Source organism: Lycium barbarum, chromosome 5, assembly GCF_019175385.1.
Source record: "Lycium barbarum isolate Lr01 chromosome 5, ASM1917538v2, whole genome shotgun sequence".
Lineage (NCBI taxonomy): Eukaryota > Viridiplantae > Streptophyta > Magnoliopsida > Solanales > Solanaceae > Lycium > Lycium barbarum.
This window is the reverse complement of record NC_083341.1, coordinates 115,836,022-115,863,792: the sequence shown is the minus strand read 5'-3', so window position 1 is coordinate 115,863,792 and position 27,771 is coordinate 115,836,022. Positions and strand designations below refer to the sequence as shown.

General features: G+C 35.1%; 2 protein-coding genes across 2 annotated transcripts; both read right to left on the bottom strand.

Annotated features, from left to right (window-relative positions):
- Nucleotides 1-1,444: 1,444 nt before the first annotated feature.
- LOC132641199 (T-complex protein 1 subunit epsilon) lies at nt 1,445-9,627 on the bottom strand. The gene is made up of 9 exons (XM_060358092.1): nt 9,295-9,627; nt 6,897-7,215; nt 6,348-6,696; nt 4,890-5,022; nt 4,731-4,783; nt 4,277-4,379; nt 2,248-2,414; nt 2,048-2,161; nt 1,445-1,847 (listed from the first exon to the last, which is right to left on the bottom strand). Exons 1-9 carry the CDS (start codon nt 9,491-9,493, stop codon nt 1,677-1,679), a joined length of 1,608 nt encoding a protein of 535 aa, XP_060214075.1. The 5' UTR covers nt 9,494-9,627; the 3' UTR covers nt 1,445-1,676.
- Nucleotides 9,628-19,864: 10,237 nt separating this feature from the next.
- Nucleotides 19,865-21,277, bottom strand: LOC132642635 (uncharacterized). Its single transcript, XM_060359723.1, has 2 exons — nt 21,052-21,277; nt 19,865-20,264 (listed from the first exon to the last, which is right to left on the bottom strand). Exons 1-2 carry the CDS (start codon nt 21,185-21,187, stop codon nt 20,068-20,070), a joined length of 333 nt encoding a protein of 110 aa, XP_060215706.1. The 5' UTR covers nt 21,188-21,277; the 3' UTR covers nt 19,865-20,067.
- Nucleotides 21,278-27,771: the final 6,494 nt, after the last annotated feature.

The window sequence follows — 27,771 nt, the reverse complement described above, 5'->3', positions numbered from 1 at the left end:
TAACCAATAAACGGTAGGCGATTTAGAATAATTGAAAACGAATTCACTTTAAGTAATTGGAAGCAAGTTAAGAGCCGGGGCGGGCGCCCCCGGCTTCTTAAATTTGGTCATTTATTTCTTCTGTTGAAGATGTCCCACTTGGGGGTTTCCTTCACATGGGGTGGTACATCAACATAAATGCAACTATAGTGAAATAAGAAAGAGTAGGGACCTTGTTTGTACACTCTGAATTGGACCATGATTTGGTAGACTGAAATTGCAGTCACCTAAAAAGAATGCATCTTTTGACAAAAGTTGCAATGGCTCCATCAATGCAGAGATCTTGTTTTTTTTTGCAGAGAGCAATGGTGCCCAAAGGCCTAACCGCTCAACTACCAGTAGCAACTAACATGTAGATATTAAAAGCTTCTGTCTCAACCCCATAGATTTCCTTAAATGAACTACCAGACATAAATTTATCACCAATCTTGCACCACCCTACCCATAAATAGCATATCAAGGTTTTCCCATGAAACTTTATGCCAATTCGTTTCTGGGTTACAAATTGCATCTACTCTTCTTCTATGTTAGCATAATTGTTCTTTTTTTCTTTTATAGACGATAAATCCCCAAACATCCTAATACACAATTCGAAACTCAATGAATAATAGTCAGGTTCTCTATCCTCTGCTCCACTTAAATACCACTTCTTTTCACAGCAGAGTTCCAACCTGTGACGTGTCTAACCCACACGTATTGCAATCTACCACTAGACTAAAGCAACACCTACCACTAGACCAAAGTCTTAGGAGCAAGCATCAAGTTCAACGTCAACATACGAGGCAAAAAAAATTAACTAGAATATCCAGATTGATGAAAGGTTCAGTTGATTATTATGATAATTCTATTTAGGCTGAAAACTCCTATAGCGATTTGAGATGACAACTTTACGTCCAAACTTAGCTAATGCAACAAATTGGGTCGATTTGTTAAAACTGTAGTCTCTCGTTGGAGAATTTATAAAGCGGGTAACTCTCAACACGTATAGGATCGATGGAAAATTTTCTCCATAAGTACCACCACACATGGAAATGAAAACCATAGCAAACAAATCTCAGCTTCGAACGTAGGATTATAAAGAAATTACCATGATCTCACTTTTTTACAACTTTAATGAGCAAGTCAACCACCAAAATCAACAGCATAATGCACTTAACCGTTTGCTAATTGTTGTTGGTTTCATTACATTTCAAAGTCTAGAAAAATGGTTTGGTTGTATTTAAATGCTCCTCCATGGTAGTAACTGAATAATCAACATTCGTTGCCACACAGAGGCAAAGGCGCATAATCCTTTTAATGTAATTGCTACATCATTGCATATAAACTAAAGAGGAAGTACACCATGAAGGTGCCACTAAGTTCAGATGAGAACGCAAACAGAAACTATAGTGTTTGCGCAATCTAGTTCTTTCAGAGATAAATTGGTAAAATCTATTGATCGAGCATACTGTTACCGAAACTGAGAATCAATCCAGTTAAATTCATCAACCACCAAAACTGTACTCAAATAGACAATACAGAAGCCAAAGCATAACACAGTGAAAATTTAACCCAAGAAAACTTGTGGTTTGTGTAGCCAGAAGGAAAACGTTCATCTCCTCTTGGGCGAAGAAAAATTTGCATTTCCATACTTAACATCAATACTCAGATGGAGAAATCACATCATCAATCTTTAGGATCATCTTGACAACCTGAGTTGCAAGCAAAATCTGTTGTTGCTTTCCAATTAGAGTCTCGAAGACGTTTTGCTCACGCATGTCATTTGTGCCAACATCATTACAATCTATTCCACAGCAAGGATTGTTCTCCTGCATATAAGATATGAAGTTGAGGTTATAACATAATTGTTCAGAAAAACACTGGATACATACATGACAGTCAGAAATGGCAAGAATAGCTTCTGTAAGTTTCCTTTTTTAACACCCGAACAGCTAGAAATGTCATATAACGACTCATCAATATTGGACTAATTTAATAATGCTCTTAAATTCTAATAAGTCAGGATTACCTTAATTTGCTGAGCCTTAACAGCAGATAGAGTTTCGATGGGCTGGAGACCACTGTTCTCAGCAAGTGCCATGGGCACAGAATCCAAAGCATCTGCAAATGCCCTGATGGCATACTGCAAAAAAGAACAATAGAGGCTTCAGCTGAAGACACTTAAATACACAAGATAGACACAAAAATTAAAGATACTTAACGCTATACCTGTTCAACTCCTGGGTGTTTATCAGCAGCAGCTTCCACAGCAATTGAGCAAGAAATTTCTGCTGAACCACCACCATATACAATTGAATTGTTGCGAATAAGATTTCTAGCAACACATAAAGCATCATGGATACTACGTTTCGTCTCTTCTATTATCATCTTGTTGCCTGTACAATAATCAAAGATCAGTTCAGGCATCATAATCCGTAACAGTTCCGGTCATATGCATAATGCAATGCTATTTCATATAGTCTGGATAATCTCTAGCATAAAAACCTCAAATTTGCACAGGTAAAAACATGCTGCACCATGTGCTCCATGCAAAATGAATGGCACAAACCATGATGACAGCAGACTATGCTTTACTTCTATATTTAGTTCCCATCTACAAGTTAGTTACACTTAAAAAAGGGGGAAAGGGAGGGGACTGTAATAAGCCAATCAACCAAACAAGACCAAACCCCTTTTAGAAATTAACTGGTTTGTTTTGATTTTGGTTCTGTGAATAAAAAACCATAGAAAACCAAATTGAACAGATTATTTGTATATATCTTATGAAGTACTCCTAAGTTTGGTATGACGGAAAAAATACTCAATTGAAAAAACAGTTCTAAAATGTTTTGAAGCATTTTACACGATGAAATCTTTTTAACATTTTCTTCTTTTGGCTTAACTTCAAACAACTAGTTATGGAAGGAGAATACCCCAATAATTTTTTGATGAAGTTTTTTTTTTTAATTATTCCATCTAATTAAAAAAAGAATATCTATGCTTCTATTGCTTATCCTGAACAATAACTTTTTGAGAAAATGAAATTCAGTGAGCATTTAAAATGTGCTGTACTTTTTAATTAAAATGCTTTTATGGTTCAAACATTCGTTTGTTACATAAATTTTGATACATAATATCATGGTTGATAAGTAATTACTAAAGACTGTCTTATTATGAGGAATGGTTCACTTTCAGACACAACGTAATGTAGAGGACAAACTATCGTTTATATTGGTAGAGGAAACCCAAATTTTCAAACATTCGTTTGTTACATAAATTTTGATACGTGATATCATGCTTGATAAGTAATTACTAAAGAATGTCTATTATGAGAAATGGTTCACTTTCAGACACAACGTAATGTAGAGGAAAAACTATCTTTTTTATTGGTAGAGGAAACCCAAATTTTCATAAACGATAAACCGAATCAAATTGGACCAATACCGCCAATAAGAAACCATTGTTTTTAGACATACTTTGTTCAATTTGTTCTTTTTATCTCCAAGTAAGGATAGGTTCGGCTCGGTTTTTCAGTAAAATTTGGACCATCCGAACCACGCTGACACCTAATAAACTGAGCCGAAAATTACCAAATTGGAGCTGTCACTCACCTCTCCCAGGGAAAAAAGGCTTCAAAAGAGAATTAAAGCTCGCTTACCCTTATCTTTTGCATGCTTGTTAAAAATAAAATAAAAAAATAAAAATAAAAACCTGGTAATGTTTTTTGGCATGCTTGTTAAGGAGGACTGTGTTAGTAAGTTAAGGTTTGGCCTCTCCTTACCTGTAATCTCATTTTGAGGCATTACTAATAAAAGTCCACACTCCACACAGGAACTATGTCTCGGTGGTTATATTAAAAATATTGAAATTAAGGAAGCATTATTGATAAGTCACGAGTCATGACATTATGCACCCGATCTAGATTCAAGGATCACATATTTGTAGAGTTCAATAGTGAATAATACTGACACAATCTAATAAAACATGGACATAAGCAAGGGCAAATAAAGGAACTCCAAAATTTAATTGAATTCTTGCGAATATTGATTACCAGTTGAAAAACTAGAACCAAAAACAACACATGCAATTTCCATTAGCAGCAGAATGAACTAATAAGGCTTTTCAGCAGGCAATTTAGATTAACAATTAAATTCACCAAAAATTTAGATTAACAATTAAAAGATAGACCAAAAAGCAACACCGTTTCGATCAACAGCAGAATGCATTAACCAGGCATTTCAGCAGGCAATCGACTTACCACCACGGATGAATATAGTTACTGCTCTTGAATTTGCACAATGCTCAATGTAAATCATTCTATCCTTTGTTGTACCAAAAGATTTCTCCCGAACAATACCAGCCTGAATTTATTAAAAAGTCATCTTTAACTGGTAGATACTAGAGAGAACTTCAAATCCATAAGCACAACATTACTCATAATATAAAGATTAACGAAATGGTGAGGCTTTAATGGAAAAACGCAGCAAGATCCCATATTTAAATGAATGAGAAAGACTTTCACAACATATTGATGCAATGTTTGGCATTAACAATATATATGTAAAATTGCATTATTATCCATAAACTTTACGATAATCCAGTTATTAGCTTTAAGAACCAATCTTTTTTTAACAACTTCCACATATATGTTGACGATATTTCATAGATACATAATGTACGTCCACAAACAGAGCAGAAAGAAAGGGATGTACCTTGCCAAGTTTTTCAGGTGTCAACTCTTGAAACCTTGGAACTATTCTCCCACCTAATCAAAAACAGATACCAAGAAGAACATGTAAACAAGTTAGTTAGATCCAACAAAAACAGTGAAAGATGCAAGGCATCTATTCAATAAGAAAGTGGACACAAACCTGTGGCAATTGCTATCAGCTCCAATTCCACGCCACCTACCCATCTAACAGCAGGCAAATTTCTATGCATTAATAAGTGATTAGCTTCATCGTCAAAACCCCACTGGCATATAACTAAGGTGGCACCAACATCCTGTTATATATGGCACCCTTGTTAGACAAATAAAGCTCCAGGGAAGCCAAACCAGCAGAAATGCAAGGAAAATCGGTCCAGATAAAAATCAGCTGCATGTAAAAATACACATACTTATATACTCCCTTTGTTTCAATTTATGTGAACTTATTTCCTTTTTAGTCCATGCCAAAATGAATGGCCTCTTTCCTAATTTGGAAACAAATTTACTTTATGAATGATTTGCAGCCACACAAATATTCAAGACTTATTTTGAACCACAAGTTTCAAAAATCTTCCCTCTTTCTTAAAAGTTGTGCGCAGTCAAATGGGTTCACGTAAATTGAAACGGAGGGAGTATAAATTAATGGTAATTGTGAACATAAGCATCGGCATCCCTATTGACTCTACTTGTTTATGCTAATAGCAGACCACATTGTATAACCTCATAGGAAAAGAGGCAAGAAGGAAAACATATATCTCCAGATTTCTTTTTTTTGAAAACTGGTAAGTTGTATATCTCCAGATTTCATTCTTAACTAAATCTGCACATACAACAATAGGCTGGGAACAACAAATTCATTTGCCAAAACAGATAAATAGATGTGAGAGAGTGAATAGAACAACAAATTCCTTCGCTAAAACAAATACTCCCTCCGTTTTAGTCTATTTCAAAAAGTACACCACTTTCTATATTTAGTAACTCTTTACACCCTGCACCTTACATGGAATATTTAAGAGCACAAGATTCAAAAGTCTTCCTTATTTTTCTTAAACTCCCTGTCAAGTCAAACCAAGACAAATAAATTCAAACGGAGAGAGAAATAGTTATGAGAGACTGAAGAATTGGTTTTGCAACACTATCACCTGAAAATTCAAGGAAAACACTACTCCCTCCGGATCAAAAAAAGTGTCCACTTAGCCTTTTTTTCTTGGGTCAAAAAAGTGTCCACTTACTAAATCAAGAAACAATTAACCTTATCTTTCCAGATTGGCCCCTATTATTAACTGTTATGTGATCAAATCCCAATGCCTATTTAATTAGGGGTAGTTTAGTCAATTTACATATTTTTTTCTTCGAGTGAGTAGTTTCTTAAGGGGTGTGCAAATGGCTAAGTGAACTCTTTTTTTGATCTGGAGGGATTATTAGTTTTAGCTGATCATAGACTTTTCACTACTCCAATACATCTATAAGGGCTCAAAAACATGTTTCAAGCTTTTGTTGCTCCAACCCTCCCATTTTCATTCCCTTATTAAACAACAAGATTAGCTTCAACTCTTTCCTTCTTGTTTTCCCTTTGGAAAAGGTTTTCAACTTGATCTCATGTACATATCAGCAGTTTTACCTTGCATTTCTGAACCATGTCATCGAAGTACTTCTGCTCCTGTTGCCGTAAGTTCTGAAACTTTTCAACAGTATCAATGTCAACCTTATGCTTGGTCTTTGGTTTAGGAGGCTCAAAAGGACATGTCAAAATTGCAATTTTGGCATCCTCAATTTGCTTTGGCATCTGTGGATGACTCATATCTTTGTCAATTATAATACCATAAATTAGCTCTGTGTCCTCCAACTTTCCACCAACTTTTCCTTCAACTTTGATTAAGTCCAGGTTTACATCCTTCCTCTCTAAATCAGCAACTGCTAAAACTGCTTTAACAGCAATTTCAGCCATGCTACGCTTGCATCTGTTCACACTGCAGTAAATTATTCATGTCAAAACAAGAACAAGTTTTGTTGCAGGGTCTTCAGCATTGTAATCAATATCAAAAGCAGCAAAATACTATCCAGGATGCATGTGTAGTAAATAAATAACATGCATGTGCATGAAGCCATAAAATACAATTCCATAACACAGAAAATTATAACCAGTATCTGAAATTGACTTGTCACTTACATCTTAGATGACAAAGTAGTCATGCAAGTTTGAACCAAAGGCTCAACATCATTCAGACCGAATTCAAACTTATGTGCTACACGCTCCAAATGCTCAACTGCAATCCTCGAAGCCATTTCATACCCTTCTGCAACTCGAATAGGATGAATACCACGTTCTAACAACTTCTCAGCTTGTTCTAGAAGTGCCCCAGCCATGACAACAACTCCAGTGGTTCCATCGCCAATTTCATAATCTTGACTCCGTGACAATTCGACCATCAACTTTGCAATCTGATTGTCGACATCCATCTGCTCCAAGATGGTGGCACCATCATTTGCTGACAATTGAAATCTCTAATATTAGGAACTTCGAAACAAGAGATAAGATTGTATGCATAGGTTTGATCCAGAAAGGGAAGAGCTCATAGTGATAGTAGTTTTAACTATGCGTTCAACCAAAAGGTCGCCTCAACTGGCTTGCCTTTTGAATGAGGCAAGGCCTCACAGGAACCTTTTTTTCTTTTTTCTTTTTTTTTTTTCTTTTTTTTTTTTTTTTGATAAGGAGGCCTCACAGCAATCTTATATGGCAGGCATCAATGAGGCTAGAAACAGCAAAGTTACACACCCCTCCCCAAACAAAAGCAAAAATCTCAATATAAAGTGCTCAAAAAATAACCTCCTGAGCAGTATTGTTACCTCTTAATCATATATTAATCTACCCTTCACACTTAAACCTTGTAAGCAAATGCACAAGAATAGACGTAGAGTTAAGATTTTCTCCCTTAATTGTTCAAAATTATCAGTAATGTTGGAATTACAAATAATTGATGCAAACTAAAACCATATCCTAAGAGAAACTCAACAATCCAATTTCCATGAATAAAATGGACCAACGGCAACCGAAAGCTTGAACATATACACCGGCTACGCACCATCCCCTTTGAATCTCTCCTTAAACCAAGTACAATTGCAGGCACTCATATGGTCATACATCAATCAAACAGAGTAAATGAAATGGACGCACTTAAACAACCAGTGGTGGTTCTAACTATAGGAGCCTAACTAACTTGACTCTAGAGCCGTGTAGAGTAGTACACTAGACATTCTACTAAGCGTAGTTGCTGGAAAAAAAGGAATTCATAAGCTCATTCACTGCAACCTCACACAAATTTCTTTAAATCAGTAATGCATCTACAACTAAATGGCATACACAATACAGAACCAAAGCTCCTACGCTTACAGTTCCTCTCACATCGTTATTCAGAACACTAGGATTAACACTAGTTATGCAGAATCGAGTTTTATTTACAAATCCAATGTGCCAAAATATTCCACGTGGAGAAGTCATTTTCTGGTGTTCGGTTAGCAAAAAGTATTTTTCCCAAGAAAATATATACATTTTCCAAGCGAAAGGGAGAACATTCCATCCCTTGCTTTTGCCTTTATAACTATCCCAACTCTAACCCCGTATCACTTTCCTTATCAAAAAAACTCTGTATCACTTGCTCCAAATAATACTTAGACATTGTTATCAATCATTACTACTCAAAGATTTTATCAAAACACTATCCAATTCGTTGACATTATTATCAATCTTGGATAAATATATTTTCAGAAAACATTTTCAGCTCACCAACCAAACATTCCTGGAGAACACTGTGCACTACACATTTTCCTTCATACACAACATACTTTCTGGAAAAATTAAATCAAAACCACAAACGATGTTTGTTAAAAAAGTACTCCCTCCGTTTCAATTTGTTTGTCTTACTTTCCATTTTAGTTCGTTTCCAAAAGAATGTCCCTTTCCTTTTTTTTTTTTTTTGACAACTCTTTAATTCTAATTTTCACATGGCATGTTCAAGACCACAAGATTTAAAGGGCATTTTGGTACATTCAACATATCTTTAGTTTAACACCACAAGATTCAAAAGTCTTGTTTAGTTTCTTAAACTCTGTGCCAAGTCAAAACCAGACAAACAAATCGAAATGGAGAGAGTACTACACAGCCATAATTAGGAAAATAAAAAAAAGATTCCTTTTTTCATACATCATAGGACTATTTTGGTCAAGGGGAATATATCAAGGACCAAACTAGTCCAAAACCTATACATTTAAGGACCATTTTGATCAATTTCTCTAATATTTTTCCTTCATACCAAACACACAATATACTTTCTCAAAAAAGCAAATCTAAACCAGAAACGATGTTTACTACATGATAAGTTTAGAACCACAAGTTTTCCAATTCCAACATGAACCACATGTTTCAGGACATTTTAGTACATAACATATATCTTTAATTTAGAAGCACTTTGTTTCTAAAACTCCGTGTCCAGTCAAGTCAAACTAAGACACTTAAATTGGGAGTACGCAGCTACTTAATTAAAGAGTAAGAGAAGGAGGAGCATATATACTGATGGTGACATCGCCGTCGGGGCTTTGAAGCATTTTATCCATGCCTTTAGGACCAAGTGATGTGCGCAATATACGTGCTACTGCTTTCCCTGCAGAAATGTTGGATTTCTGAGCATCGAGACCTCTTAACCTGCTCTTCTGTTCTTGCTCTCTCAGTATTATAAATGACCTTCCGAATTCATCGAATGCTAACGCCATTCTTTGTTTCCGGTCAGATCTCGGAAACTAAAAAGTTACTAATAGAGAGAGTTGCGCAATCTAGAAAGGGCTTTCAGAACCCTAGCATAGCATGTTTGTTTTCTGTGATGCGATAAACCCTTAAATGTAAAAATGCTCCCGCTTCTTGTTTTATTTATTCATTCATGCCCCGTTTCTCTATTGGGTCGGGTCGGGTGACCTCCCGGTCTCAAGTTATTAGCCTCTACTAACTTTTACTTGTCACGTTTCACTTCTCGAGAGTTAAAAATGCATGGACTTTGATCAATAATTTAAGATGTATTTTTTCATCTTATTAATATGAGAACCTATAGTATTTTTTGTATAGTTCTCTAACATCGAAATTTTAATTTTAAGATATTGAATTAATCTAATTTAATTTAGCTCTGAAGATTAATCAAATTGACTCTCGAAAAATGAAAGTGACAAGTAAAAATGAATGGAGTTTGATGCTAAGCTCACGTGAGTTAAATGTGCACCGAGACGGTGACAATGGCAAGGGGGAAGACGAGGCCAAAGGCAAACTCAAGGCCAAGGACGAGGTCGAGGAGGCCTTCACAAGACTAACTCGATAGAAAATACAGCGAATTTGGATGAAGGGAACAAAACCCCAATTCTTGTGAACAATGTAACAGTGACGCTGGTGACCACCACGGTGCAAGTGACAGACATAATACTCGATGCAGTACTTCTGGGGTTTTGAAGCAATTGTAGATGAGTTTTCCGGAATCACAAGCAACCCCACCCCAATTTCAACAGAACTCAGATCATGTTCCTATTTCAACTAATGGAACGGTACTAGTGGCAGTTGCAGCCACCACTTCGCTTGAAGTTGTTGTTGATAAACCACCCGAGGCTTTATGGATGAGTATCTTTGCTGGTAACAGAGCAGCAACAAGTAGGTTAAACCTGAATTTTGTAGCTCCTAAGTTGATTAATGGTAATGTGGTGGTTCAACAAGATGAACAGAAGGTTGAGCAAGAGATAGAAAAATGGAAGTGCTCCTTGATTGCATACGTTGTTGGGGATTCGCCTGGGTACAACTTTCTGAAAAGATACATAGCACAAAACTGGTCTTATGTAGCACCTACTACTCTATTTTATCACGAAAATGGTTATTATGTGGTGAAATTTCAGAAAATGGCTGATTTAAATGAGATTCTCTACTCTGGCCCCCACACTAGAAACAACAGGCCTTTGACACTTAAAATGTGGAATCCGAACTTCGATTTCAAAAATGAACTTATTACTGAGGTTCCTTTATAGGCTAAATTGCCTAAATTGTCTTTTAGCTGTTGGAGCAGTAATTCTCTAAGCTGTATTGCTAGTGCTTTGGGAGTTCCCCTGTTTGCGGATGAGTGTACTGCCAAACAATCGCAGATCTCTTAGTTAGGATCTTAATTGAGATAAATATTACTAAACCTCTTCCCTCGACCACTACTTTTAAGGACCCTTATGGTGGGGAATTTCAGTAGGATGTCATGTATGGATAGATCCCAGAATATTGCACTGAATGTCTTATAATTAGACATGATTGTGATAAACTGGAGAAGGCTAATCAAGACAAGGAACATGCCCATAAAAGGAAGAAACAACCTAAACTTGTACCAAAATGGTTTGCAAAGGATCATCCAGATGAGGGCACTTCTCTCAACACTGTCCAAGCAGAGGTTGGCATGGGCACTATTCCTGAGATGATGGTTCTAGAATGACTATACAACAGAGAAATGTTATCACCACCTCTCCTTCGATGGATTTCACCTACCAAAACAATCAATAGAGGAAAACAGACTATGCAAATGGTAAGCCTTCTATTGGATCCAGATGAGTTTTCTGTCTTGAGTTCTGCTATTATGAGGAACTCTATTTTAGCTCTGAGAATTGGTGAGTATTCAGGTAAACCACTGATGAAGGTGGTACCACTTTATCATGATGAATTGGATAGTGTGGAATATGAGGGGCTTGAATAAGAGATATAAACAAAGGGAAATGTGAAACTACTTGAAGACCAATAATATTAAATTAGCTGGACTTATGGAAACTAGAGTAAGTAACATAAAATAGATAAGATTATGAATAATATTACCTTTGGTTGGTCTTAAAAGAATAATTATCAACATGCTATTAATGGGAGGATTTGGTTGATTTGGGATGACTGGATTTACTCAGTGGATGTTCTTGACAATGAAGCACAACTTATTCATTACACTGTTAGATGTAGAAGAAATGATTTCACATGCTGCTTAACTGTCACTTATGGTTTTAATACTATAGAATTGAAGAAAGCATTGTGGGATAAAATACACTCTCTTGATGGTTTAATCAGTGAATCATGGCTGATCATTGGGGATTTTAATGTAATGCCTCATCTCCAATATAGGTTGTTTGGGATCCCCATTACTCAAGATGAATTAAAAGATTTCTCAGATGTGTTTAAAGTTTGCAATTGACTAAGTAATCATGGAGGGATAATTATTACACAAAGACCAATAGACAATAAAGGAGTGACAAAGTGTGTAGTAGGCTTGATAGAGCTTTTAGAAATGCCTCACGAATGATGAAATGGGCCCATATCTCACTGGAATATGATTTTCCTCTACTCTCTGATCATTTGCCTATGAAATTAGTTTTGAAGCATGAAAACTGGAATATTAAGTGTCCTTTTAGATAATTTTAATGTGTGAGTTGCCTTTAAGGATTTCAAGAAGATTGCTTATGATGTTTGGTAACAAAAATGTCACTCCAATGCAATGCAAAATGTCTGGCAAAAACTCAACATGCTAAGACCCAAATTGAGGCAACTTAACTAGCAGGAATTTAAGAACATCTCTCAGAAGATTGGCAAAACAAGAGCTGATCTGAGAGAGATCGAACTTTATATCCAAAATTAGAACTCAAACAGTTTCTTAGAAGTGGAAAAGGAAGCACTACACAACCTGGAGAAGTGGTATTTCGGAGGAGGACATGCTTAAACAGAAATCAAGAACAACTTGATTGAACTAGGGGACTCAAATACAAAATATTTCTCTATTGTGGTGAGGGAAAGGGCTCAAAAGAAACAAACCACTAAGCTCACTAATAGTACTAGACAAAATGTAAGTGAACCAAAAACTATCCAGAATGAAATAATTCAGTTCTACAAAGCACTAATGGGATCCTCAGCACATCCGATACATGCTATTAATAGACTAGTGATGACAAGAGGACCTAGATTGTTTCATTCTCAACAACTTATGTTATGTTTAGAAGCAATTTCTACAGATGTCCATGATGTATTATGGAGTATTGATGATGATAAGGCTCTTGGAGTGAATGGATACAATGCTCACTTTTTCAAAAAAGTATGGCCCGTTATTAATAAAAAAGTGACTACAGCTGTTATTGATTTCTTTGCCACAGGTAAACTCTATAGAGGAATGAACTATACGGCAGTTACACTTATTCCTAAGGTGGCCAACCTCGAGACTGTCAAGGATTTTAGACCTATTACATGTTTCACCATATTTTATATAGCAAGTTATAACTAGTGCTATTTGTGAATCTTAGGCTAGATTCATTCCGGGGAGGAAAATTGTTGACAATATCATTTTGGCACATGGATTGGTTAGATCCTATGAGAGGAAATATTTATCACCAAGATGCATGTTCAAAATAGACTTGAGGAAGGCTTATGACTCAGTGGAACCCTATTTACAGCAAATCCCTGAGGAATTAGCTTTTCTCCAACAATACATAGCCTGGCTTATGGAGTGTGTCCAAACTATTAATTATACCATCTTGACTAATGAGGAAACTACAGATCCTCTTAATGCAGCTAAAGGTTTGAAGTGGGCGGATCCAATGTCCCTATTTTTATTTGTTATTGCATGAAATACCTTAGTAGATCACTTAGTGGACTTTCCAAGGATGACAACTTCAAATTCCACTTTAGATGCTCTTAACTAGGGATCACTCACCTTAGCTTTTCCACTAATTCGTTGTTATTTGTCAGCGGAGGTATTGAGACAATTATGCTACACATAACTGTTTTAATCTGTTCTCCTTGGCCTCGGAGTTGCAAGCAAATTCGGATAAGAGTTTCTTGTATTTTGGTGGTGTAGGACTGCCTTATCAAAATGCTTTATCTTTTGGGGAACTCTCTTTCAAATATAATATTTTGGGAGTCTGTTTGTCCATAAAGAGATTAACTATACTCAAGTATTATCCCCTCATTGATAAAATTGTTACAAGGATCCCATCTTGGACCTCTAAGACACTATCCTTCGCTGGTGGAATGCAATTGGTATAATCTGTCTTATTTGGAGTTTAGGTCTATTGGTCTGAGCTCTTTCTTATGCCAGCTAAGGTATTGAAAGTCGTTGAAGCCTTTTGCAGAAACGGTTCCTCTATTATCACAAACAAAGCTCTTGTCTCTTGAGAGAGAATGTGCATGCCTAAGTCCTCTGTTGGTTGGAACCTCATCAACATGATAGTGTGGAATAAAACAACTTTAGCTAAAACATACTGAAACCTCACTCATAAGCAAGATAAATAGCGGATAAAATGGATCCATAGCTACTACATTAAACAACAACAAGTTCATCAAATAAGAGTGCCAAAACAAGCATGTTGGATGATAAGGAAGATTGCGGAAGCAAGAAGCATACTAAATCAAATGCAAAAACCTTTATCAGAAGGAAAAAGCTTAATAAGACAAATATATCTACAATTACTTGACATTGCTCCTAAAGGCCTATGGAAGTGCCTCATGTTTGGGAATGAAGCTACAATTAGATGTTTCCACCTTTTTTCAACTTTTCTAAATTAATTCTCGGGCTCATTATGTCTTGTATCACCACTAGCAATATGGATATTCTACTAGACGGAACACCCACCAACCGTCTTAAACTATCTAGGGGCATCAAATAAGGAAAACATATGTCGCCTTACATTTTTATCATATGCATGGAGATACTCTCTATAAACATCGACCATGTTGTCTGTCACGACCCAGCCCCGTGGGCCGCGACTGGTGCCCTTCCGGGACACCCCAAACGAACTCACACCCAGATCATCGTAATCAGACTCGACCAAACTCAACGTACGTTATTCGAACTCAACATCGTAATCAGATCTCTACCGAATACTTATCCTAAGCAATCGCCCGTACAGATCAGACAAATCACAAATCAGAAAGGAGGCGGAATATACATCGCCAAATTTCACACACACACATCAGAAGGGTGGCGGAATGCACATCGCCCCCAAGTACATATACATACATACAAACTCAGAGGCCGACTTGGCCATAGCAGCGTACGGGCCGCTTAAGAATGCAAAACAGACTCACATGCAAACACACCGGACCCACGACCCACAAATCTGACTACAGGCCTCTAGACAAAACAGAACATATGAACATATGACGGGACAGGGCCCCGCCGTACCCACACATCCACAAATGTACAGAATACAGACACAACAAAGGACATGTACCAAAGTAGGCTCCGGATCAAAGGGGAGCTCTCCAACACAGCAGAATGAGTAGCCTAAACTGGAGGACCACCCAAACGAGCTTCTGTACCTGCGGGCATGAAACACAGCCCCCGAAGAAACGGGGGTCAGTACGGGAGAAGTACTGAGTATGTAAAGCAGAAGGTACAGAAATCACAAACACAGCTGGAGTCAGAAAGAACCAACACACCAACATCGCAAACAAAGCAAACCTGTGCGGGAGGCGAACGTACAAATGCAAATCAAATCATGTATAGGGTTTAGGAACGTGGTCACCCCCCGACGCTGGTGCCACAACACATCATAACTCCAGAAGGTTTCAAATCTCCGTACAATCTCCAGACACATCATATCACACACACATCATATCATCAGAACGTATCAAATGCCATATCACATCATAACTCCATAAACGGTAACCGGCCCTATGGCGAGGCCTCGGAAACCGTAACACATCATAACTCCTGAATATATTATAGTGCGCACGATCACAAAGTCGGCCCGGGTACCGACGAACGAAGTCATAGCAGGCAGCACGAACAGAGTAGTGCAGAAATCATATGCATATCAAAAATAATTTGTCGGACTTAACATATAGTTTACGTAGAGGTATATACTGACGCCCGAAGGATCGGAGTAGGAATCAGACTGGTCAAAGTATGCGTATAAAAGTTACGAAGTTCCAAACTGCCAAATTCGCAAGAAAACTGTTCATAAGTCATTTTCCGAAAATCTCACATCATTCAAAGTACAAAACGTACATTAATGGCATAGAAAGTTTCAAACACATCCTTGGGTCCTAAACAGACGGTTGCGGATCATAACGGACACAAATGAATCAAACAAACCGAATAAGGGGAGCCTCGGGGCTCGCGGGCCCACCTCGAGTCAAATTGAGGTGGCGGACACAAATCACAGACTTTCGGCTCCATAGAGCCATTTACAAAAGTTTCGAAGAGTTTCGGACACAACAGCACAAGTTATGGAGGTACGAACATTCTTTTAACCAAATGTGACAAAGAGGGTTCAATCGCGCTGAGTGAATAGTGCTCGAACTTGAACCTCGATTTCCAAGAGTAGGATTATTCCCGAGGGGCCGATCTTAACCTAGTATATCTAGGACATGCCAAAAGAATGATAGGTAGGCTTTACATACCTGGTTGGCGCCTTACGCTCCTCAAATCGCAATTCCCGTTTCGTCCAGAAACTGCAAATGGTCACTTTTACCAGTTACTATTCATGAGAATTAACATTTTAGTCTTTGGGCTATATTTGGCTACCGAAATTTCGGCAGCACTTCCCCTATAAATCTAACACCCCCGAGACTTAGCTCGGCTCAAAATATAACAACATCAACAGCCCAAACATCAATACACAATACGAATCACAATCAAACACACTAACTTCGCAATTGCACCTCATTCCATAAGTTGATAATCCTATTTCCAAACTTCACAATTTCAACTCAAATCCACATTATTGTATTCATTCATTCAAGGTTATTCCATTACATAACAAACAAGTTCCAAACCACATACAAACATCCCCAAAGTTCACTACTTTCCAATTTTCATTCAAAACACCAAAAGTTACGACGAACGTTCTAACTTGCGTCGTTTCATTCCAAACTCATTATCATCAACCATAAATCATATTTAAAGTCTTTAGTATCATATATATACTATGATATACACAAGTATACCAAAGGTATACACTTTCCGATAACGTCCGAAATTATTTTCTAACACCAACTCAATTCCTTAATCAATCCTTTACAACATAATGACCACAACAACACATCATTCAAGCTAAATAAGATCAAATTCTTATGCCTTAAACCTTATAAAACCCACGGCCAAACACACTCTTTTTGCACACACACGCCATGCACAAACACAACACCATTCCAAAATCTTCATGCCAATTCAATCACTAACACATATGTATCCATTTCATAGCATTAAAACATAAAGATCTTACCTTTTTCTTGAATTTCCGATTTGCCGCAAACGAGCACCTTACGCCAATCTAATTATACCACCACGAAGAGCACCTCGAACTCATCAATCATTCCAAAAGAGACTAGGCGATTGGATTAGAAACAAGCCACGAATTTTTTTTTCTTTCTCTTTCTTTTTCGGCCGAGAGCACCTTCAATGGTGTTCTTGAGATTTTTTTTTTTTGATCTTGATAAAGCTAACATAGATCATATATATCCACTCCTAGGTCATGTGCATAGCACATGACCTTAATAAATGGACTTGGACTTGCTCCCTTGGGCCGGCCAATTCACTTCCTTTGGGCCTCAATTTTTGTATTCCATTTTCTTAGCCCAATTCATAAAATGTCCCGTTTTGTAATTCCCGAAACTAATTTCCGAAGTTCCAAATTTACCCTCGGCCTTCCCGACGTCTTAACATTAATAACTCCATAACCAACATATTCATATTCACCAAAATCAAAATATTTCCTCAACACACAAGTCTTCTTTATTTCTTGATTTCCCGTTATACGAAAATACGGGACATAACATTGTCGATCCAAGAAACATGAAGTCTGTAAAAATTAACAGGACATGACCCTTCCTATCCCACACCTTCTTTGCTGATGACTTCACTATTATGGTCAGGACTATCAACAGAAAGATAAATAATATTGTAGAATCCTTAGAAGACTTCCGGTCACTACTGGGGCAAAATATTAATTTCACCAAATCAAAAATCATCTTCTCCGCTAACTACTAAGCTTAATTTATTGATGGCATTACCAAGCAACTTTTCATAAAGTAAAGTAAATTCTTTGACAAATATCCAGTATTCCCGATCCTAAACAAATGCCAGACAAATAAAGACTTGCAGTTCATCATTGACAACATGAAGACCAAGCTCGCAATGTGAAAAACAAAATTTCACACTATTGCGAGGCGTTTTATACTTGCAAAATCTTTATTAAATAGTAGTCCCAACCATGTAGTGCAATTTATTAAGCTTCTCATTTATTAACAAATGTATTAATAATATTCAAAGAAATTTTATTTCGGAAACAACTTCTCAAAAAAAAAAAAAAAGACGCACCTTGTGAAATGGGATATAAGTTACTAGGAGCCTGTTTGGATGGGCTTATGCCTATAAGCTGTTTGCAGCTTATAAGCTAAAAAAAATAAGTTGGGGTAGTCTAACTTATTTTTTTTTGGCTTATAAGCTGTTTTCAGCTTATAAGCTGCTTTAGATAAGCTAAGTCAAATGGGCCCAATTATTTTTTTGAGCTTATTTTAAGCACAAAATGACTTTAAGCTGGTCAGCCAAACACTCAAAAAAACTGAAAACAACTATAAGCCAATCCAAACGGGCTCTAGGCCTAAAACTTTGTGGTGATTGAGATGAAAAAAAAAACAAGAACGAAGTTGCTTTAGCAAGCCTCATTTGGCGCCTCCTATAAAACCCGATAAATCTTGAGCAGAAGTCCTCATTGCAAAGCAATGCAATTACAACTTTGAGAAACAGCATCACAAAATTATGAACTCCAAAATATGAAAGTGCGTAATACACAGATGGACATGAAATGAAAAATGGAGATTGGATTATAGTTTACATGAAGGGACTTCCATCGACAATCAATACAAGAACTGAGGTTATTGCACTCCTCCAAGGACTGTGCATTGCTGCCGACTAGAACTTTTAACCGCTAGAAATATACATAGATGCAAAAAGAGGTAATCAACCTACTTATTAGTCCGAATGACATTTATAACAACTAATTAAAATGAATGCAGGTTGTTGTTGAAGAGACATGGGGACACATCTGTTAGCCAAAACTTCAAAGAGCAGAATCGGATGGCGGAAATGCCGGCAAGGGAGGGATCTAGGAGGCAGGTATATGAAGACTCTTTTTTGGATGATTCCTCCTATGTTTGTTATAGCATCAATTTACGCAGACAAATAGGAAACAACTTTTGCTAGAAATGCTTTATTTCAAACTATAAAAGTAATTTAGATACTAACTATAATTCTCCTACTTACTAGGCGCAACACGGCCCGAACTTATTTCGCTCTTTTTGGTTAATATTTATATTATAATAATGCATCATTTTAACCTTAAAAAAAAAGGGAAAAGAAAACAAACTCATCATTTTTCTCTGATTTCATTTGCATGATTAATGAAGATATTGTTGGTAAGTTCTTGATTTCAAAACGTATGTTTTTACCCGTTCAACAAATTAATATTTTTAGGCATATTCGAGTTAGACTTTTGATGATTTGGTTTGTCAAACAATCTAAGAATACTACTTGGATTTTATTCACCTTTAAATTCTACATAATAATTTCGTCGGTCTGCATATTCCACTAGACTAAAACTTTCCAATAATGACCACACTTACATCTCTATGTTGTGAAAAGCTTTTTGATTCTTTTTACAACCAACAACAATAGCTATGTCTTTATCCAAGCTAGTTAAAATCGGATATAGCAATCGTTATTGTCCATATTATTTATATATATTGTTTTGATCTAAGATTTCAATTCTTTCGTGTTTCAGCAGTAACAAATTCTTCCATGGAGCTAAGGTCCAAATGCTTCATTTTAAGCTTGTGTAAGTGGAATATTAAAATTTTACGACACTTTCAAGAAGACCTTGTTAGAATTCATAATAATAAAAAAAAAATCCTTCAAAATATTGTCGAAGTACAAATAAGAGTTGAGAAAAAAACTAAAAACATTTCAAACACGTATGATTTGGTTTAATATAAATGTATTTTTAAATACTTCTCCGAAAATATTTGTCAAATTAATTTAAAGTTGGTCAAAACCTGAATATCATAAGCCTTACTATTTTAAGATAAAAGTAATAATTCATCATAAATTACAGAAAAAAATTCGATTCAATCATTTTTCATTTTTCATTTAAATTTCATGGTTTACAAAGATGATGTCTTTTACATATTGTCCAATATAACATGTAACATAACTCCAAATGGATTAAAGACAGGAAAATATGTAACCAGAAAAAAGATGTTAAACAAGGATTTAAGCTCCACTCATGTTGGATTCTTGATTAGTTATCATTCAAAAAAAGAATGAACCAGCAACAGCAGCAGAAACAATAGTTGTGGCAATGGTGATGAAATCTGGGGTGCTAGTGGTGGCACCGTTAGTATTGGGTGCTGGTGGTAGGGTTATGTTAGGAAAAGTATTTCCAGAAATTGGTGCACCAACAGGTGCAGCAGCTACAGCTCCATTTTCATAGGATCCATTGATAGTACCTATTAAAAGATAATGTAATTGATAAAATTAAATGTATACTCTCTTTAACAATTGAATTTTTTAAATGAAATTGTCACACAATTTAATATAGCAGCAGAATTGATTCAATTGGTAACCTTAAGTCAAATCTTTATAAGAGGCCTTAATCTTATTTATTAATAAATGTATATATTAACGATACAAAACACTTATTTTCTCATCTATATATAAATCGGACGAGCTAGACCAAATAACTAATTCATTTAGGAAAAATGAGTTGAAATTGAAATGTAAATCATCATATTCTGAAAAATGAATAAATAGTCACAGAGGATGAAATCAGTATTAAAAGTGGAGGTAAATGTACTAATTAATAGAAAAAATTTATTATAATATACTCACCACGACCACAACCAAATCCCAAAAAAATAGACATAACATTTGAAACCTTCTATTGATAACAACTACATATAAATTAAAATATTAAATATATTATAAAATTATAATTTGAGAATCTTTAATTTTTGTGGCCTAAAGTAAATGATTTAATTTCCTTGCCCTTGAGTTGGTTCAAATAACAACATAATAGGCAAAAAGTTTAATAGCTTGTTTGAGGAAGCTTCCAAAATGGCGAAAGTGCTTTTCTTTATTTAAAAAATTATTTTAGAGAAAGATTTAAATTTCATCGCCCCCAAAATATATGTGTTTTGGACCATGAAAAGGAAACAAACCCACACAAAGGATGCGTATTATTGAGATATAATATAATTAAGTAATTAAAAGTGTATTCGTAGAATTAAAACGTACCAATGATACTGTTGTTTTCAACCGGAATTGGAGCATCCGCTGCGTCTTTCAAAGCTGCTGCAGCATTATCAATGGCGGAGGCCATGCAGACCATGGCGAAGAACACGAGAGCAAGAATCATAATTTTTCGTGCCATTTTTTCTTGCCAGAACGTTTTCTTCCTTATTTTTTGTATTTATTTTGAATGCATCAATTCTCTAAGGGGAATTGGAGAAATGGTGCAGTGAGAAAGGAATTGATAAATGTAGGGATTAATATAAGATGAATGAAACGCAAAATAGAATGTTTTCATGGTTGAGCGTAGTCCAAGGGTGGCCACGAAAGGCCCTATTATGTTTAGAACCTACAAAAGTTAACTAATTTTTTTCAATCAACCACATTAATTAACTTTTTTTCATCAACCGCAAACTTAACTAATATTTATTTCATTTGACCAAGGATTTGATTACTTCCGTCTACGGGTGTACAATGGACCGGGTTAGTTCGGATTTTTTAAACACCAAATCAAATCAATTGCGTCAGGTTTTAAAATTTATACACCAAACCAAATCAATAAAATTCGGGGTTTTCAACCTCGGGTTTTCTTGGGTTATTCGGTTTTCTCGGGTTTTTTAGTTTTTTTTTTTTTCCGGAATAGTCTTGATACAAAACATATACACTTTTACTTCAAATATTTCTTTAGTCCTAATAAGATACAATTATATAATTAAGGTGTTTCTTAAGAAAATAACACAAAATGTGAGAAGAGTGATGGCATTGTATTAAAATATTCAACAAAAGATAATAAAATCGGTTAAAATAAATATTGTTAATTAATAAGCCATAAAAAAAAGACCATAATCTAAAAACACTAAGTCATGCTAAAATAAGTACGGCTAACAAGTATTAGTTACATGGCAAAGAAAAACAAAGAAAAAAAACTTAAGTTATGTATTTTCACTCTCTAAACCAATTATGCAAAACTCAATAATAGATATCCAACATTATTGTCATTCTTAGTGGTAAATTGAATTTTTTTTGTTAGCATTAGTGTTGAGTTGGTTTGGGTTTGGACTTTATTTGAGTTACTAACATCCATAGGATATAAAACTTATTGACATTCAAAATTATAACTTCAAGCTTGAATAATATGATAATAGATAAAAAAACTACGAAAAAATTTAAGAAATATTTATAAACTACATTACAAATAAATATTTGTATGTATAAAATATTTTAAAAATTGAATTCATGTAATGTCGGGTTGGTTTGACTTTTTTTAGCTAAAACCAAACCAAACCAAACCGATTATGGTCGGGTTTTTTTTTCAACACCAAACCAAGTCAAACCAAACCACTAGTCGAGTTTTTTTCTCAATTTGACTCGGTTATCGATTTGGTGCGATTTGTCGATTTACTTTATACACCCCTACTTCCGTCAATGATTATGATTTATGAATGATATTAATAGTATGAAACAAATAATAAGAAAGGTTATCTTGCGATCAAGAATATGTTATTGGTTTCATTTAAAAAGGGAAAAGGGCCAACTATGCCCTTAACCTATTGAATTTGGCTAAAAAAAAAATACTCTTCTTCGACCTATCGCCAAAAAATGCCCTCAACGTTTTTATTTTGGCTTAAAAATATCTCCCTTTTACCTGTTGGATCAAAAATGCCCTCAACGTTATATTCTAACTTAAAAATGCCCCTAAAACTACCGATTGAATAGATGAGGCTTTATAAGACGCCGTGACAACATATGATTGGTCCAATTATTAATTTAGTGTGAATTAATTCACCTATCCATATGTAGTGGTCAAGCTCACCCATATAATTTAACCCGAGTCCTCATTATAAACCACCCACCCCGATTTCTTTCTTCTTCCTCATGTATTCCTCCAATATTATCGTGGTTATTTGGGTAAAGATCCCTTTTTTTTTTCCTGATAAAATGATTAGAAAGTATAAGGAATTGTTATGTACTCGGTACAACCTGATTCGTTTACTTACCCTTTTCACTAATTACCCATTTATATTTGCTGATTTGTAATGTTTTAATAATTTGATTGGGAAAAAGTATTCTATACGAGTGAATAAAGATTAATCTCTTGTCAATATTTAAAGCAAACTTGGCCACCTTGTGAGCTGCACCTTTTTCCTTTTTGTTGCAGAAATGTTTTTCACTTGCAATTCATCAATTTTTGTGGTCAATATTTTTTTTTTTGACAAAGCACTACCTGGGCAGTCTTGGGCATTTGTTAGCTTTATTCAGGAAAAATATATATTGGATGAATATATAAGTTATAAATATTCGATAATAAATTGGAGGACTACGATTGATTGGCCCCGAAAGTAAAGAAGAGAGGAGTTGAGGTTTTTGTTTTGAGGGGGGGGGGGGGGGGGGAGGGGGAGTTTAATAACTAGGAGAAAGTTTAATTATATGGGTGGGTCAGATCAACACAAATGTATTGGGTAATTTAATTCACATTAAACAAATAAATTGACCAATCATAAGTTGCCATGTGGCATTTTATAAAGCCCCATCTAGTCAATATTTTGTCTTAGGGGCATTTTAAAACCGAAATAAAACATTGAGGGTATTTTTGGTCTAATAAGTGGAAGAAGGGGCATTTTCAGCTAAAATATAAATGTTAAGAGTATTTTTGGTCTCATAGGTGGAAAGAGAGTATTTTTGAGCCAAATTCAAAAGGTTAAAGGGCATTTTTGGCCCTTTTTTAGTTAAATAAAAACTAATATTTCAATAGAAATTCTATTTTAAATTGATCCAATCTTTTTAGAACTTACAAATTCAGGACAAAATGTAAGTACATCTAGTGTTGCTCCTACCTTTCATCATGATTGGCTGATTGCTAAATTTCAAAATAGCTTTAACAGTCATTGATAAGCTCCCAAACGAGTTAATAGAGAATAAATTAGGAAGGTAAAGGAAAAAAACAAGAATGGACAAATTTTATTGGTAATGATTGATAAGCATCCATACGAGATACGCCCCGAGGTATTATTACAGCATATTAAATGAATAATCTAAGTTGTAAGTAAAATGATTTATCATTCAGGGATGTTGTAAAGATCCACCCATTTAGAAATTAGGGTGGATATGCAATCAGCTACGCGTTCGGCTAAACGGCCTAAATCAAATAGTTTTGACCTAAACTCTATGTTTGTCGTAAGAAATTCATATAATGCGTATCAGTTATTAATTTAGAACCAATAATTAGCTCAAAAGGGCTAGAATTATATGAACTCATAAATTTCAAATCTGAAATTCACCTCATTTACAAGCACCTTTTAGATCGCATAGTTTGACCAATGACTATTTGGTTCCTATGAACCCACACGTAACACTCCGAATCCGCCCTTATGAAGTAGGATGACATATGATCATTTATTGTATCCACGGTGAAGGTGTTATAATTACCGATGAATCACAAGTCCTTCGCTTTGAGTCCAAAGGAATCATTTAAAGCGAGCCCTGACTTCTAATCCATTATATTTTTTATTTGCTAGTCAACCGTGAAACTTCTTATTGGAGGGATTGATGGGGATGGTATATCATTATTATGTATGAAAAGAGCTAGATTCATGTGACAACCCAAATTTTGCTAAATCATGATGGCACCTAACTCAACTTGTCAGGCGAAACAATCGTGAAGTAACCACGATACAAGGACATCATAACATAATAAAGTCTAACAGGATAATATAAATCAAATTGTCACGACACAAAATCCTCTAAGCCGTGATAGCACCTACATGCAACCCAGTAGGCGAATCATTTCTATATTTTTATCCACTTCTATTATTAACATGCATAAAGCAATCATGATCAGTGATAAAATATAAAAGATGTCACGAATTTACATAAGTGCACAAAGTACAATCAAAATACACCAAAGACCTGGTGATATGACTCAAGAGCACCTAACTGAAAGCAAATACAAGAATTTTGACATGACTTTGTTTAGAAATAGAAAGACAGCTAAATAAAGAAATAAAATTGGAGTCGGCTGCTACGAATTCACAACTGCTCACTCTGAAACTCCAAATAGCAGAACTTTAATCGTCTTGTCATAATCAGCTAGTACTCACACCTACACATAGTAGTGTAGTAAATTTAGTATGAGTGCAAAAAACACATGTACTCAGTAAATCACGTTGACCGATAACATTGAAGCAATGTCAAGGTTAATTATAGAAAAGTCTCATTTTAATATTTAAAAGTGTTACTTTATCTCAATTATAATTCAACAAAGCAAGATAGGAAGATAGCCCAAATAACCAAGTAGAATCAATCAGTCAAATAACAATGAAATCAAGTAGATGCAATGCAATGCAATACCATATATGAGCAACTCGTATACACACTAACTCCATACGGGGGTGTCCGAGAACCGTGACCTATGGGGGAATCACGAGGTCCATACACCCGTCCTGAATAACTTTCCACCGGGCATGCATCATTTTTTCCCGGAAGCATTTCTCAACGGGCATGCATCACTTCATCCAGAACTAGATCCGTGAAGATCACATCGAGTCATAACCGTGTGATGGTTCATAACCGTGTGAACCATCACAGTGGATAAATATGAATGATCACATAAAGCATGAATATCACATGCAACATGGTCATAAATGTATATTGTTCAGGAAAATGCACTAAAGCAGCTTAATTGTATGAGACATCCGGAGTGATGTATGATGGATATAAAATATACATATATTATATACTTAAAACTATACTATTTTAAATAAAGAAGTTATATAATACTTCAATTTCTATGTGTTTTTTAACAATATTTTGCAGGAAATAAGAAAGCCATGAATATAGCTAAAGATGAAAGAAAAGAGGAGATTGCAACACATCCACTTCACAATACAAAAGGCGAAGTTACATCTTCCTCAAGGATAGATTTTTCTCAAAATATATCTTTTCAAGATACATCTTCCTCACACTACATTTCCACATTTAATGAGGAAATTTACTTCTATAAATAGAAGACAACTCTTTGTATAGAAGACATCTAGAGTAGTAGGAAAATAACCACTTTTCTCTCTAGCTTTGTTCTTGCTCTTTCTTTTTATTTTTCTTTTATTTTTATTTTTATCTTTTAGCAGATCTTTTGTTTATATACTCCTTAATGGAGTAATATCTTTATGGGAATAGTTGATAAAACTTGGTATGTTATTATAGTATTTATCTTATTTTAGTTATTCCTTGTCCGGAAGTTCTTTATCTTCATATTTACTTAGTGTCGGAATTTTAGAGTTTTCCTAAATATTATCGCTACTCTATTATACTTTATGTTGTGGTTATTCTTGTATTAATTTTGTAATTCTCACGAAGAAAAATTAATACTTTATAATTATTGCATAAAATATTAGAGTAATAATAATTTTTAATTATCTATCATTCCAAATCGTTGATCTTGCTTCTTTCTCAAATCTAATTCTCAAGAAGGAATTGACTTAAGCAAGTTTATTGATTTAAAGATTTTTTATCTTATTTCTTTTGGTCCTAATCTCACAGAGGGATTGACTCAAACAAGTGTATTGATTTGAGGGATATCTATATCTTATTTCTTTTAGTTCTAATCCTCACGGAGGAATTGACTCAAATAAGATTATTTATCGAAAGACTAATCTCAAGAGGTCTTTACTCCTCATGACACAATTCAGGGAAGGAATTATTTCTCTTTTAATTTTCACTAGTTGTAATTAATTAATATGCTTAACCTCAAGGAATGTTATTAATTGGTTATTTCCAAGTGAAAAAAATGTAATTGTATAAGCAATAAGCAATTATTCTTTCGTGAAATGTATTAAATTAAGATTGTATTATAATAATATTACCAAGTGACTTCAATTATTCCCAACTCTTTTTAAATCTTTAGGAAATTATTTGTTTTGTTTAAGTACTTAATTTTAAGACATTATTCTCTTTTCATCAATTTGATTCTCTCAAATAGTAACCGGGATAATATAAATCTGTAGCCTAGGTGGTTTCAATCTCTGTGGGACGATATCTTAAACTATACTATAATTTGACAGAGTACGAGCAAAAAAACTCTTTATGCTCAGAGCTCGTCAACGTATGAACACATAAACAATCCAATCAAGAGAATCGTCATCTATTAACTAATTCACAACATACTTTAGCACTCAAAGATTCTATCCATCAATTACGTATTTCAATAAAGTTTCTGTAACATGACACTGATACCCGTAAAAGTGCTTGTCACCTCACGAATACAGGACCCCGTGGCGAGCGCAAAACACTATATAATTGAAGCGCTTAGCTCGTCAAAGATAGTATAGTGTTTAGATTGTCTCCACAGACATTGGTACAAACAATTACTCAAACAAAACTTGCTTAGTATTATTCAGGTTATCAAAACTTGAGTTTGTTGTGGTTATAAACCACGATTATTGACTACAATGTAATTAAAGACAATTGACAGCGAAAGCAAGTAAGGGTGGTAGACAAGGTAGATGCAAGATTTGCAATTAGCTCCAATTCGTTTTATCATTCTCTTCTAAATATTATTGAGTCTTTCGAATTCAAAAAGTAATTAGTTTACTCAAGAATCCCATAAACATCTTCCGATTATTTATTCAGATTTCACAAATTAAACTAATGCAAGCCTGAGAATGTTAAAAAATTATGGATAGAAATAGATCTTTAGACAACTTCTTACGAATTTCGTCAGCTTATAACCCC

Coding starts and splice junctions, on each gene's coding strand:
- LOC132642635 (XM_060359723.1), bottom strand. CDS start 21,187: ATGGCACGAAAAATTATGATTCTTGCTCTCGTGTTCTTCGCCATGGTC. Junction 20,265..21,051: donor TGAAAACAACAGTATCATTG/GTACGTTTTAAT, acceptor ATCTTTTAATAG/GTACTATCAATGGATCCTAT.
- LOC132641199 (XM_060358092.1), bottom strand. CDS start 9,493: ATGGCGTTAGCATTCGATGAATTCGGAAGGTCATTTATAATACTGAGA. Junction 4,784..4,889: donor GCTGATAGCAATTGCCACAG/GTTTGTGTCCAC, acceptor GTTTTTGATTAG/GTGGGAGAATAGTTCCAAGG. Junction 4,380..4,730: donor CACCTGAAAAACTTGGCAAG/GTACATCCCTTT, acceptor TAATAAATTCAG/GCTGGTATTGTTCGGGAGAA.